Consider the following 13,426-nt stretch of genomic DNA (forward strand, 5'->3'; position numbering starts at 1 on the left):
AAAGAAATTTATCAAAATATTCATAAAATACCCATCAAGGGCGTGTTTGTTTGGGGGAACATATTTCTCCAGACACAAAATCTTCTAATCTCTGTAGAAATCCCGTGTTTGACGCACGGGAAGTTCAACAGTATATGGAACTCATGAGATATTTTTTCCCCCAAAAGTTCCATTTTTAGTTTAAAAAGAAGAAGATATATGTTCCACCCACATGGCGCCTCTGCAATCTTCTCTCTCTCTCTTTCCCAACAAAACAGCAGCTCCTCTGCGAAAGTTTTCTCTCGCTCTCTCTTCCCGGTAAAGGCAGCCTCTCGCCCAGTACTATTCGCGGCCTTGCAACCTCAACAAGTACCTCCAACCAGTGAGTTCTTTGTTGATTTTGCATTTTTTTTCTTGCTAATTTCGGATTTCTCTGTCAACAACATTGTTCTCAGGTTTTTTTTGGAGGAAACCCTATAAAGAAACATTTCTAGGGTTAAATCTACTGATTTTACTTATTTTTGTATAATTTCCGATGTTGAATGTAGTATTAAATTGGTTTAATAGTTTTCTCTGTTGTAAATCGAGTTCTAAGGCAATGCAAAAACTTTATTTCGTGATTTTCTATGTTGTAAATTCAGATTCAGGGTTAACTGATTGTTTTGAATGCTTGACATCTGACAATCTATCCGTATTAGAGTGCTTGTTGGTTGTCTGCATGATAAGATATTAGAGTGCTTGTTGGTTGTGTACATGATAAGATTATGGATGCCTAATCATTTGATAGTTTGGGTTCTTGTTGGAATCAATATACCTCATTCTAGACTGCTGTAATTTTCGCTGCAAGATTGCTACATTAGCATCACCCTAGTTCATGCAAACCTTAAAATTTGTTATATTGTTTTTATTATGGAAACAATTCCATAAAAAAATTGAAAAAAATTGAATTACAGCTCCAAGAATGCTCAACCCTCAAACTCAATTTTGGACAAATATAAAAGATTTGAATCTTTTAAAGCTCCAAATCGAATATTATTTAGAGAAGCCACTCCAAAAGTAGTTTATTTGAAAAAGAGGATTAGAAAAAAAAAAGACTTGCGTGGTTCAGATTAGCTTGGGTAATCCATCAAAAAAGTAGTTTTAATTAACTTGGGTAATTCATATTTTCCTGTGTCTCTCTCCTCAGCCTCTTCTCCTACTTGCTTGGTTCAAAGCTCCACAAAAAACCATATTCTCTTCTCCTAAACTCATTCTTCAATTCAACTGCAGATTGTTTTGGTAATGGGGTAAGGCTGGATCTCCTTACTCTTCACCAAACTGGACCCTTTATGGACTTCGAACACCACCACTCTGATCCTTCACTCCCAAACCTATCAGACGATGAGACCACTATCCCCAACTTCTTCGAGTTCTGTGATACCAAGCACAGGGACTATTGTCCATGCCATGACACCAAGAGAGAGAAGAAATTTGACATCCATATGCTATTTTTTAGAGACTATTGTCTTCACGCATCAAATGAGTATTGATTATTGGTTTTAGTTTTGTAGGACTTCCGTCAATAAACTTTAGGTTCTAGGAATGGGCATAGTCAAATTTGGAAACTGGAAGGTGGTTTTGGGTTCATAATGAATGAGGATTTGGTTTCAGTGCTCTTATTGAACACTGATTTCTGAAGTGATGAACTTTACTTTCATGGCTAATTAAAATGTTGTTTGTCACATCCTTATTTGAGAAATTGCCCGGATGTCATTTGGATGACAATTCACTTTATCCATCAACCTTTTCAATGCCCTTTAGAAAATTATTGCTGAGTTATTGAGAAGGTTTTCCTCATTATGCTGCAAATTGTGGCAATAGTCTATCATAAATATTAGCATTCTATCTGTTATTTACTGTAAGGATCATTAGCTGTATTTGGTTTGAAAGAATCAATAAGATTGGTTGCAATGTTTATGATGGCATCACATAGTTAGCATGATTTAGTCATTAAGGGGAAGGTGCAGTTATCAGGTGAGATGTTTTCATGCAGCATGTGGGTCTCGAGAGAGAGAGCATTAGATGGGGATGGACTTGATGACAATATTCTGATTATGACATGCCATGTGCGAGAATTGTGGTTGTGGGCTTGTTGGAAGAGTTTGAAAGTGTATTTTAGAGAGTGCAATTGAGAAGAGAGAGAAGTGTTTGGGTATTAGAGACCCATCAGAATTACCCATGTGGTGGTCATTTGTGCATGAATTTGAGTGAATTCTTTGGAAGATTTGCATTTTTCTAAGAGGGACAAGAAATGGGCTTTGAGGGGATGTAATTTTGAGCTAAAAGATCTAGAGGTGACTGGTTCTAGTATGAGCTTGTTTGCTGTTACATCCCTAAACCTTTTTTGCATTTGAATATGAGAAGGAGTACTACAATTGCATGGGAACTTGACTGGTTCTGTTTTTTTAGACCACTTCAAACTTAATATATACATAAACTTTAATCTGAACTGAGGGTGAGGCTCGAAGAGAGGGAGCAAAGAGAATACTTTTCGATACTGGCTGCAAATTGCAGGACTGAGTTGCAGAGGTGACAATGGGGCTTTTCTTATTGCACCCCACATTGCGACTTGCTTAAACAATTTGAAGCGGCTTGATAATTTGTGGGTTTTTTGGGTTTAGCTCCAGGTGTGGTTTTACTATCTCTTCCTTATTTTATTAGCATAATTTTCTTTTCTTGAGTGATAACTTTATCTGTTTCGCTATGTTACTTATGCAAGTATAAAACACAGTAAAGTATGTAACTTTCAAAAAAAAAAAAAGACAGTAAAGTATGGATGGGTAACTTTTTTTTGATGGGTTCGCCATTATAAATCTCGTGGATGGGTTGTTGTATGGCTCTTTTCCTGATTGTATTTCAATGTTAGAATATGAATGGCTTGATGATTAGTGCGTTGTGGGGTATGTACTTGTTAAATAAAATGGATTTTTGGGGTTTTGGGTTAGTTCCTGATCTGGTTTTTTTGCTGCTTGTCTTATTTTCATTGGCTTAATTTCTACTAGATGTTTGAAAATGTTTTTTTTCCTTGCTCAAACTTATTATATAGACCACTTCAAACTTAACATATAGATAAACTTTAATCTGAATTGAATGTACATTTAGGTGCCATTAAAAAATGTCATCGGCCTCAACAAATAATGGAAGATTACCTCAATGTTTCTGTCCTCGTCGCCATATACGTTAGTGCATGCATACGTGCATGTGCCATATGATTGTTATCTATCTATATCTCTCTCTCTCTCGCATTATCTATCTGTTCAAGTGATTGTTTTCATGTTAGTATTCCAAAGGAAACAAACTTATCCTCTGTAATGTACTGGTGGCAATATGGAATGGTTGCTTTCAAAATTTTAAATATCTATTTTTTAAATAAATGATATATATTTGCTCTTGAGGACTGCCTGTGCATTGAGTGAAATTTTGATATTATGCAAACATTGGTATTCCTTGAATCTATTTGCATTTTTGGTAATACGTTGGATGAATGGAAGGAATCTTATTTAATTACAAAATGTTTTTAAAAACTGCATTTCGCACATCATATTAATGAAATACATAATGAATAGTATTACAGGCAGTTTCCATCGCAGAGCCCGCAACCCTCTCGCAACCCTAGTTCCTCTCGCCCCTGCCTTCAAGCCACAAGCCCTAGCAACGCCACCATCTCTCTCGTATTTGCAACAACCAGGTAAGGTCTTCCTCTTCTCTCATCTTCTCTTTCTTCCCCTCTCCTTCATCTTCTCTCTCATCCCATCTATGTCTGATCTCTCTTCCCCGTACTCTCTATCTTTGATATTTTTTAATCGATTATTTTCCTGTTGATTACGGCGAGATGCAATGGCGATTGTCATAAATACCCTAGAAATAAATTTTGAAAACTAAAGAAGAATGTGATGCTGGCAAATAGCACTTTCAGGGAGAGGTGTTGGAAACCCTAACGTCTAAGTTTCAAAAACATTAAGTTAGGGATGGGAAAAGTGGCGTGATATGTATGCATTGCACAAGGGTGATAATCCATTGAACTGATCAAGGCAGTTATCTATTTAGATTTCTTGATCAAAGAACCTGAGTTGTGCCTTTGTTTTGTTTTCAAGCAAATCATAAACACTTCTTCCTAGCATGTGTTCTATTTACTTTATAGTTCTTGTAATCAAAATTTGCTTCAAGGTTCATGCATGGATGGTAACTTCATTGAAATTCTTTTTTTTTGTGATTTTTGTCTACTGTGAACTCTTCTCTGTTTTTTGTATCGAAAAGGTGGTACAAGATTTTGGTGCATTACCGAGTCATTCTTTGTGAGTAGTTTCCTTTATTTTGTATCTCTAAAAATTCATGTTTTCAATTTCTTTTTTTTGTGTTTTTTATGTGACAATGTGTTGTTTTATGAATTATGTCGGTCTAGTCTAACAGTTACTGACCCATGGCTGTGAAGAACTGCAATTGCTCACTTTCTTTCCAATTACTACGAGTTGCAAAAAATGCTATTTTATTGATTGGAATTAGCACATTTATACATTTATAAAAACCAAAAAAAATTCTGTGTGGTTTTCTTGTATGTGAGTTGCTTGAATTCTGGGGTTTCGTGGTAGCTTGATTTCAAAGCTATGGTGAAGGAGACTGAATATTATGACATATTATTTTGTGTGTTTGTGTAACTGCCGAAGTATGCAGTAGATAAAAGCAGGGTAATTAACAAAACTGAAGCATTAATAGTTCACATTTGCATTGGTTGAAAACGATTCCATACAAGTATCCATGAGGGCTCTGTCCACAATTGTGTTAAGTTCTAATCATTCATCTGATCTTAACTACCATATCTGAATGAATTATGGATAATTTTTTCCTGCGAGTGACTGCATTTTTTTTTTGTCTTTGATGAACAATTTAGGTGTAATTTGAGAGCAATTATTTTGATATCTTTATTTATTCTGGAATTCAAATTTTTTTACGTGACAAAAATATGCTACAAAACAAATGTAGTGTCAAGCTGATAATGCCCGACAATATCAACTTTGGGATGCAATTAGAGATTAGGAATGACAGAATTATCTCCTTCATACATCACATACCTTCCCCATATCACTAAAAAATGAACAAATGGTTCAAACCGGGTTGACATATCTCCAGTTCAAAAGTTCAAGGGTGAATCCAACACATGTACCCAGAACTTCTTCAACATTTCAGCATGTAATCAAACCCAGGTACCCAGAACTTCCTTAAATTCCAGCAGGTTATCAAACAAGTAACCAGAACTTATTTTAACCTTCCAGAATTAATAAGTCCCCTTCCTAACAAAGAAGAACTTATTTTTTCTGGGGAACATTTATCTTCCAGCAAACTTCCAGCAAACAAATGCGCCAGAGATAATTATTTAACATGTTACCTCTTTCAAGTAATCAAACTGCATGTGTTTGTACATGGGGTATTCAAAATTAAATTAAAAGATATGGGCAAAGTGCTAAATAGTTCGTCTCATATGCAATTCGATAGATTTCTACTTAATCAATAACTTCTCCATGTTATTGGTGTTGTTCGTGCATATTGTTTTCATGATTTTTCAATAACATGCTATTTGCATGAATTTTGTGGAATAAAAATCACTGTTTAATATCGTTGTGTAATTGCACTCCCTATCTCATTTTTAAAAGGGAGTAAAGAATAAAGTACTGAAGGACACAAATGGTACATATCTCCTCCCTAAAATATAGAAGGGAGTGAACAATATAATATTGGAGGATTTAAATAGTATGTTTATAATAAGATATTGGAGGATACCAAAGAATGAGTTTAGATTTTTTTGCAAGTTTCTTTTGAGATTGTTTTTTTTTAAGGTTTTTTTTTACATGGTCTTTAATGTTTTTCGATTACTGGGTGATTAGTTAGTTGTTTTGTGTAAATTTAGTATTGCACGCTCGTTATGAAAAATAGCGCTTTAAAAAGAGGTTTTGCTGACTACCCGGTCGCACTGCACCAATTTCATCGCCTCTTTCTTCTTGCACTATTCCCGGATCCTGGTGAAACAAAAGCGTTTAAAAACCCTAACGTTTTCCTCCGTTCCCTCACAGAGCTCAAAGTTTGGACACCTCAGCTCCCATGGACCCCTTTAATGGAGTCCGAGGGACACCTCAGCCTCTCTCTGCTGAGACTCTGTCACTTTTCACTGAAGGCGTAGGCTTAGTCCTCTCGAGATGGACTGCTCTTCAAATGGCCGTCGAGAATGAATGGGGTGGTCGGGCTTCTCTCCAACATTTGCAGAAATTGTCGACTGATCTCGTTTCCTGGTTCTCCCAGTCCAATGGTGTGATAACCCATCTGTAATTTTTTTTTTTTTATAGATTCATTCCTTCTTTTATTTACTTTTTGATCGCAAATGCAAAAATTTATGTTACTTCGAGCTCAAGTGCATTAGATTAATTCATAATAGTTCTTGTTTAGTATTTAATTTGTTGGTGTAGTATTCTACCATGATTTGTTGTTTGTTTAATTGATATAGTCGATTGCATTGACGCTATTGATAATAGTTATTGTTTAGTATTTACTTTGTTAGAGTAGTATCCTATCATGATTTTGTTGTTTGTGTAATTGATAGAGGCGATGATTGTTTTGTTGAGTGTTGTCAAGATAACTATTTTTGCTAGAATTTCAGTTTCTCAGGATTGCTCGAAGTTTTCAAAATTTTTGTTGTTGTGTAATATCGTAAAGGTGAAATTGTTTTCTCGTTCTAGTAGTTCCAATTTTTTGTTCACCCATTCGTATAACATATTGCAGTATATTATAACAAGGCTTGATGATTTTACAAATTATAATTGAGAGAGACTCTAACGCGCATCCGTTTTCTTGCTTGTCTTCGGCTCAAAAGCCAACAAGCAACGGCTAGCGCGAAACCCATTGCGCTACCACCCATCCATTTTCTTGCTGTTCACCCATTCATATAACATGTTGCAGTATATTATAATAGGGCTTGGTGATTTTACAAATTATAATTGAGTTGGAGTCTCTCTCAAATTTTGTTTATTGAAATGTCATTCTTCAATAATTTGTTGTATCCTATCGTGGAAAGCGATCACGATTTTATTTAGGCTCGATTATAAGATACGTTTTTTCAGAGCTTCAACATGGCTACTTGAAGTGATTTTCCTTAGTTATTCTGGTTGCAAATGTGAATTATGAGCTCCGACTAGGTGTAGGACTTTCATAAAATAATACTCGAAAATAATATTATGCTATTTTACTGATTTTCACTGTTGAGGTTCATTTAGCAACAAAGTGATATCTGGTGCTCACATTTCGATGTTTCACTTGTTTGTTTCCTTTTCTTGTCCAACGTTGCTCATTGTTCTTAGCTGTTGCATACTTTCGTTGGCTAAGTTTTGATAGTGGAACACGATATTCTTTTGTATTAATTCATGTATATTTATGTATATGCAGTATATCAATGCTTACCTCTATGCATGCATTTCATGACGAAGAGAACACACATCCTTTAAGATAGCTGCAAAAGCTAAACTCTTTTTTCTCAATAATTTGATGATCTGTCGTGCTGTGCTTGAAGAATTGGTTAGGAGGGTGGATCTGTTATAGACTTAGATCCCATCTTGCTATGAAAATCTAATTAGTCTTTTCTAGTCCTTTTCTTTTAAATGCAATGTTGGATTGTATGCTCATGCTTTTATTGAAATCATATCATCTTCATATCGTGGTCATCTTTTTCCTTTAAAGGACATTGGGTATTCAAGATTTTGTCTCTCTTTGATTCAATATATGTTTTAGCTCCACTCTACATTGATGACTTGGAAATGATGCTTGATGAGAAGATGCTGCTCTCATTCAATTCAGTTTTTGAAGATGGCAGCATTGAGGAGGTATTCTGTTATGAACTTATCATTTATTATACCAACTATTTTTATTGGAATCTTAAGTTGCGTCTAATGATGCATGCTAATCATCTCATATGGTTTATTGCTATGCTTTTCCTATTAGTATATTAATGCTGCTTGGATATGATTATGAATTCTGTTAGATTTATCAATAATGGGTCTCGTGTCAATGTATTTATGTTGCTAAGATAATGTTACTTTTTTCCTAGATAATAATGATAATAATACGAATGCAGGTATGTTAAATTGCTTTGAGCAACTAGGGAACGACCTGGTAAACATAAGGAATAAGGCATTGATAAGAAAGAAGGAATGGAGGAAAAAGATATATGGGGTAATTCAGGGAGGGGGAGGGAAATAATCTTAGACTAGGGAGAACCCCCACACCTCCCCTCAGCCCCCTTCCTTTTCATTGTGAGGGAAAGCATCCCACTATTGACCTCTCTGAGTCGCGGGAGTGGGAGATGCCCACAATTTTAAATTCTCTTGATTCTGTCATCCATTATGTTAGCTATTCTCCAAGGATATTCTGCCATTCTAGGTGCTCAACTGGTGCCATTAAAGTTGGGGTTGGAGACACCTTTGCATCTACCTCCATGGTATCTCATGTGCCAACAGGTCCCACGAAGGTAGATCCATTTCCTCCTAATCCAAATGATGACTTAAAACTTTTTTGGCTCGTTCCTGGGGAGATCCCTGGTGAGGATCTTAACTTGGCTGGCCAGCGATCTAAAGAAAAGGACATGGTGTTGCATTTGGATATTTTATAGAAGCCATCCAAGGAACTGCTGCATCCTTTCGTATTTTTTAAGGAAGGATTTCACTAAGAAGCGTGATAAAGAAAAAGGATCTGAGAAGCGATCAGCACTGTCCCTCTTGCATGGTGCTATGTCAATTCCTTCACAATAGTATTTCAACTCTCATACATACATTATGGATAATATCATAATGCATTGTTTACAGGCTCAGATATTACAGGAATCAAGTGTAAGGGATTAGTGAGAGAGATTTATAGTTAGTCTTGAGTAATGTTGCTAGAGCACTTGTATACAACACCCACAACATCCAAATATTATACGGTTACTTAAATACTCCAATTGTTGTTATCTTAACTTTGTGGGGGTACAAGGTGAATTTTTTGGTTTTATTTTTTTCCCTTTCTCTTTCACACCCATCTCCCATGGAGAAATTATTGTATGTTATTGTACGCACTACATATTTGTCATTGAGGACATCCATATTTGGTGCCTGCGCTTCTGTTTGAACTTCAAGTTCCATGTGATTGTCTTGGCTCCTGTTGCTTCCATTTTGTTTTGTCTTATGATTAATTGATTCAAGTTCCTCCATTTATTTCATTGATAATATTTAATATCTATTGATACAAAGTGAATACTGATTTGGCAAGGTGGCAGAGCAACTGATGATTTTGCATGAAGAATGTCTGAATGGTAATTTTGAGACATTATGTCAATTGAGGGCTTCTAGCCCTGCAACTCAAGCAGTTTCACAGAGTAGAAAGGTATACCTTGCTCTAGTTTTCATTACACGGCTTGCCATTTTTTATGCACTTAAAAACCAGTACTTCATAATTCATTGGAGGCGACTTTAGGTTCTTAGCGGACTTAATTGTTTTAAGAGAAAAAAATTGTTCTTTGAAAGACATCTAGAGCCTTTTGGGAGAGAAAGGAGATGTCAAAGATCATTCACATAAACTGATTAAATTAGAGCAATGGTACTTGCTTGATTTTTGTATTTTTTTTGTTTTCTTTGATGTTAACTCCGGACCTGGTGGGAATGGAACTAGATATCATGCAATGGCACCTGCCACCCTGACCACCTCTGCCTAGAGCCCCTTCTATGTTTATTTTCTTTTCATATGAAGTTTATCATATTGCAGAAGATATTTTGTTTCTCTTATGTGGATCTGAAATTTGCTTTGAGATTGATGTGTAAACAATGTGATTACAACTGTATTTCTTGTCTTGGAAGTCTCCATTTTCTTTCTTAAACAAGTAAGATTTCTTCAGTCTTTATATCATATCCAAAGCACAAACTGCAGAGATATGCCCCTTATAAATTAAAAAAAAGAAAAAAAAAAAGAACTGCAAGGTATATGCCTCAGGGTGCGTAATTAATAATGAGCAGGCATGGAACCACATTGAAATTACAAATGCACCGTTTTCTCTATCGTGCTACAATCCTTTAGCTATTCTTCAACCTGGACAACATGGGCACTTACTCAAAGAATATTGTTTTGTGATCCTATATGCGTAAAAACCCATTTATGTCAGGTCTCCGAAGAAGAAGGCTCTGATGATAGCACAGATGATGAACATGAGCCTGCTTCTGATATGGCTTTGGACATTGAGCCGGAACAAATGGCTGTCGACCCAGTCAAGAGCAAGAGCTCCTCAAAGGTGGTTCAGCTTTCTAGTAAGGAAATTGCAGAGGGGTGGGCTCCTGTTACTTCAAGGAGAAACAGGGGAAAGAGATCAAGCTGATGCTTATACTTATTAATAGGTACAAGTTTTGCCGTGTAAAATGTTTATGGCCATCTTTTTCCACCTTTAATTTATATGTTGGATGAGTGGCATTGTTCGGAAGGAAATCGTGAACTTTCACTTTCATCCTTTGCTTGATTCTCGTCTGTATGTTTTTTTCATTTTCTTATGATTATTTAGTGGCAAGGAGTTGTCATCCCAACCCCAACTTTGTCCCCTCTTTTATTGGAGAAATATATAATAAGACAATTTACCTTTAGTCCAAGGAGGTACAATCACAATTGGCTATGGAATGTGAAATTTTGTACTTGAGATGGTGTTATTGACCGGCTCAAAGCCTAAAAAGAATTTTTTCAAACTTTGCGGCATGCTTCAACTTGTCGGATTTTACATCTGAAGTTAAGATTGATTGGGACCTCCGCATACCAAAGCTAAGTGGTCACTTAGTATACAATCCCGTTTCTATTTATTGTGGGTCGAGGGCACTCCATGAGCTACTGTCAGTTTCCTTGAATTGTTCTTGGGTCTTTTTAGATTTATTTTTTTTCCCCTCATCTATTATTTTGAAACTTCTAATGGCGACGACTATCAAAAGGGTTTTTCTTTTTCGACCGACCAGTACTTTTTGTTGTAATACAAGACTTGCATCCTATTTACTTTTTGGAAAATTTAAGATCCCTGAATTTTTTTGGAATAAAAATATATCCACTTCATGTTGTAATTTGCGATTGTATCCCCATTTTTTGTTTTTGTTTACTTTTCAAAATACCAGTTCGTATTTTCAAAATCTAAACCGGAACAGTTGAGAAACCGATTCAGAAATTTAAATTGCATACTGGTGTTTGGCGTAACAACATATTGGAATTTTGAAATTTTGAACTAGTTTATTTGACATATGCATGTGGCTTGTTTTGAGAGAGTTTGGGGTCTTTGGTCTTGCGAGAGTGAAGGTGGGAGAGTGTGAAATAGGTTAGGAGAGAGAGAGAGGACTTTGGGCTTGAATAAGAGATAAGGCGGGTGAGGGCAAGGAGAGGGAGCCTTGGCCGGCCTCTTTCCACTCGTGTATGTATCTGGGAAATGTTGGTGTAGGCCCATTAGCTTATCGTTACATATATATTTAATTCATATCAATTTGATGGATATGATTTTATTTTGTATTTTTTTTTTAATTTTTTTTTTATAAATTCAAATCATGTGAATTTAAGCATTTATTCTTCTCATCAATGTGCACTTAATAAAAATATTTTAAAACTAATTCACAAAATATAAATTGATTAAAATACACCTGCAATATTTTAGGGGTATTTTGATCAATTTATTTTTCACGAAATATTTTTTGATATTTTTATTGAATTTTAATATTTTTAAAGAAACACGTGCTCAAAATTTCAAGTTATTTAGATTGATATAAAAAAAATACAAAATGCAATCGTGATTATTAGATCGACTCAGATTCAATCTAGGCCGTTGGGCCAATAGATATAGCTGTAGGTTAGTGGGCTAACGCCAGCATTTTTCTATATATATATATATATATATATATATATATATATATATATATATATATATATATATATATATATATATATATATATATATATATATATATAGGAAGATGTTAGGATGAGCCCATTAGCTCACAAGAAAAAATGAGCTCAACGGTCCAAATTGAATCTGGGTCGATCTAACGATCACGGATATCCAGTAGTGTTTGAATTTAATTTTTTTTTACAAATTCAAATCACTTGAAATTTGGAGCGTGTGTACATTAAAAATAGGTGAATCTTCAAAAAAATATCAAAAAAAAATATTTTACATGAAATAAATTGATCAATACCCCTAAAATATTTCGGAGGTATTTTGGTCAATTTTGTTTCTACGAATTATTTATTTTATATTTTTATTAGGTGTGGCTTGATGAGAAGAACACACACCTAAAATTTCAAATGATTTAGATTTCTAGAACAACAATTAAAATTCAAACACTACCAGATATCCAGATTCGTCAGACCGACCGAGATTCAATCTAGGTGGTTGGACTTATACGATTCCATGAGCTAATGGGCTCACCCAAGCTTTTTCCACATATATATATAGGAAAAGTGTTCCCAACGCCTATAGGCCAAAATGAATAGTGATTTTGCCTACCCTCATCACCGTCCAAATTTCATCACGCGGTCACGATTATCCGGTACTATTTTATTTTTCATTTTTTTTCTACATATCGGAATGACTTGAAATTTGGAAGGTATGTACATCTTACTGAGGCGTATCTAATAAAAATATAAAAAAATTATCCTCAAAAACAAAATAGACCAAAATACCTCTGAAACTTTTCGGGGGTATTTTAATCAAATCTTTTCATATAATTTTTTTTTTATATATATTTTTCAAAGATTCCTCTATTTTTTATGAATATACCTGTCAAATTTCAGGTCATTCCGAATTGTAGAAAAAAAATGAAACACTACCAGACAATCGTGACTGCGAGATGAACTTTGGACAGTGATGGGGTAGGCAAAATCGCTGTTCATTTTCACCTATAGGCCTTGCGTAGTATATATATATATATATATATATATATATATATATATATATATATATATATATATATATATATATATATATATATATATATATATATATGTGTGTGTGTGTATGGAAAAAGCTAGGGTTAGCCTACTAGCTCATATGAACATATGAGCTTAACGGCCCAAATTGAATCTGGGGCCGATCTAATGATCACGGTGTCCGGTAGTGCTTGAATTTTATTTAAAAAAAAAAACAATCTAAATCACTTAAAATTTTAAGTGTGCGTTCTTCTCATCAAGGCGTACCTAATAAAAATATATAAAAAAAATATTTACTAAAAGAAAAATGACCAAAATACCCCCTAAAACTTTTCGGGGGTATTTTGGTTAAATTATTGCAAGTAAAATATTTCTTTGAAGCGTCACCTATTTTTTATTAACACACGCTTAAAATTTCAAGTATTTGGATTTGTAAAAAAAAAAAGAAAATTCAAACACT

At 34.7% G+C, this 13,426-nt stretch overlaps 1 protein-coding gene across 3 annotated transcripts; it reads left to right on the forward strand.

The window, feature by feature from the left end:
* The first annotated feature begins 209 nt into the window (after positions 1-209).
* On the forward strand, positions 210-10,661 carry LOC18434733 (uncharacterized). Of its 3 annotated transcripts, XM_088850404.1 has the most exons (7): positions 210-361; positions 2,533-2,645; positions 3,593-3,706; positions 6,084-6,316; positions 7,789-7,880; positions 9,301-9,414; positions 10,187-10,661. In XM_088850404.1, exons 4-7 carry the CDS (start codon positions 6,112-6,114, stop codon positions 10,394-10,396), a joined length of 621 nt encoding a protein of 206 aa, XP_088706530.1. In that variant the 5' UTR covers positions 210-361; positions 2,533-2,645; positions 3,593-3,706; positions 6,084-6,111; the 3' UTR covers positions 10,397-10,661. The 3 variants fall into 3 exon arrangements, with proteins under 3 accessions (XP_088706530.1, XP_006844859.1, XP_011623589.1); XM_006844796.4 differs by lacking the exon at positions 2,533-2,645 and having other exon boundaries at positions 3,585-3,706; XM_011625287.3 differs by lacking the exon at positions 2,533-2,645.
* Positions 10,662-13,426: the final 2,765 nt, after the last annotated feature.

The sequence above is a fragment of the Amborella trichopoda genome, chromosome 10 (assembly GCF_054954075.1).
Source record: "Amborella trichopoda isolate Santa Cruz 75 chromosome 10, AtrichopodaSantaCruz75HAP2 v2.0, whole genome shotgun sequence".
Lineage (NCBI taxonomy): Eukaryota > Viridiplantae > Streptophyta > Magnoliopsida > Amborellales > Amborellaceae > Amborella > Amborella trichopoda.

What these genes read in the sequence shown, in the direction of transcription:
- LOC18434733 (XM_088850404.1), top strand. Translation starts at nt 6,112, where the DNA reads ATGGACCCCTTTAATGGAGTCCGAGGGACACCTCAGCCTCTCTCTGCT. An exon ending in AAGATGGCAGCATTGAGGAG is followed by an intron (nt 7,881 to 9,300) that starts GTATTCTGTTAT and finishes TGATTTGGCAAG; the next exon opens with GTGGCAGAGCAACTGATGAT. An exon ending in CAGTTTCACAGAGTAGAAAG is followed by an intron (nt 9,415 to 10,186) that starts GTATACCTTGCT and finishes CATTTATGTCAG; the next exon opens with GTCTCCGAAGAAGAAGGCTC.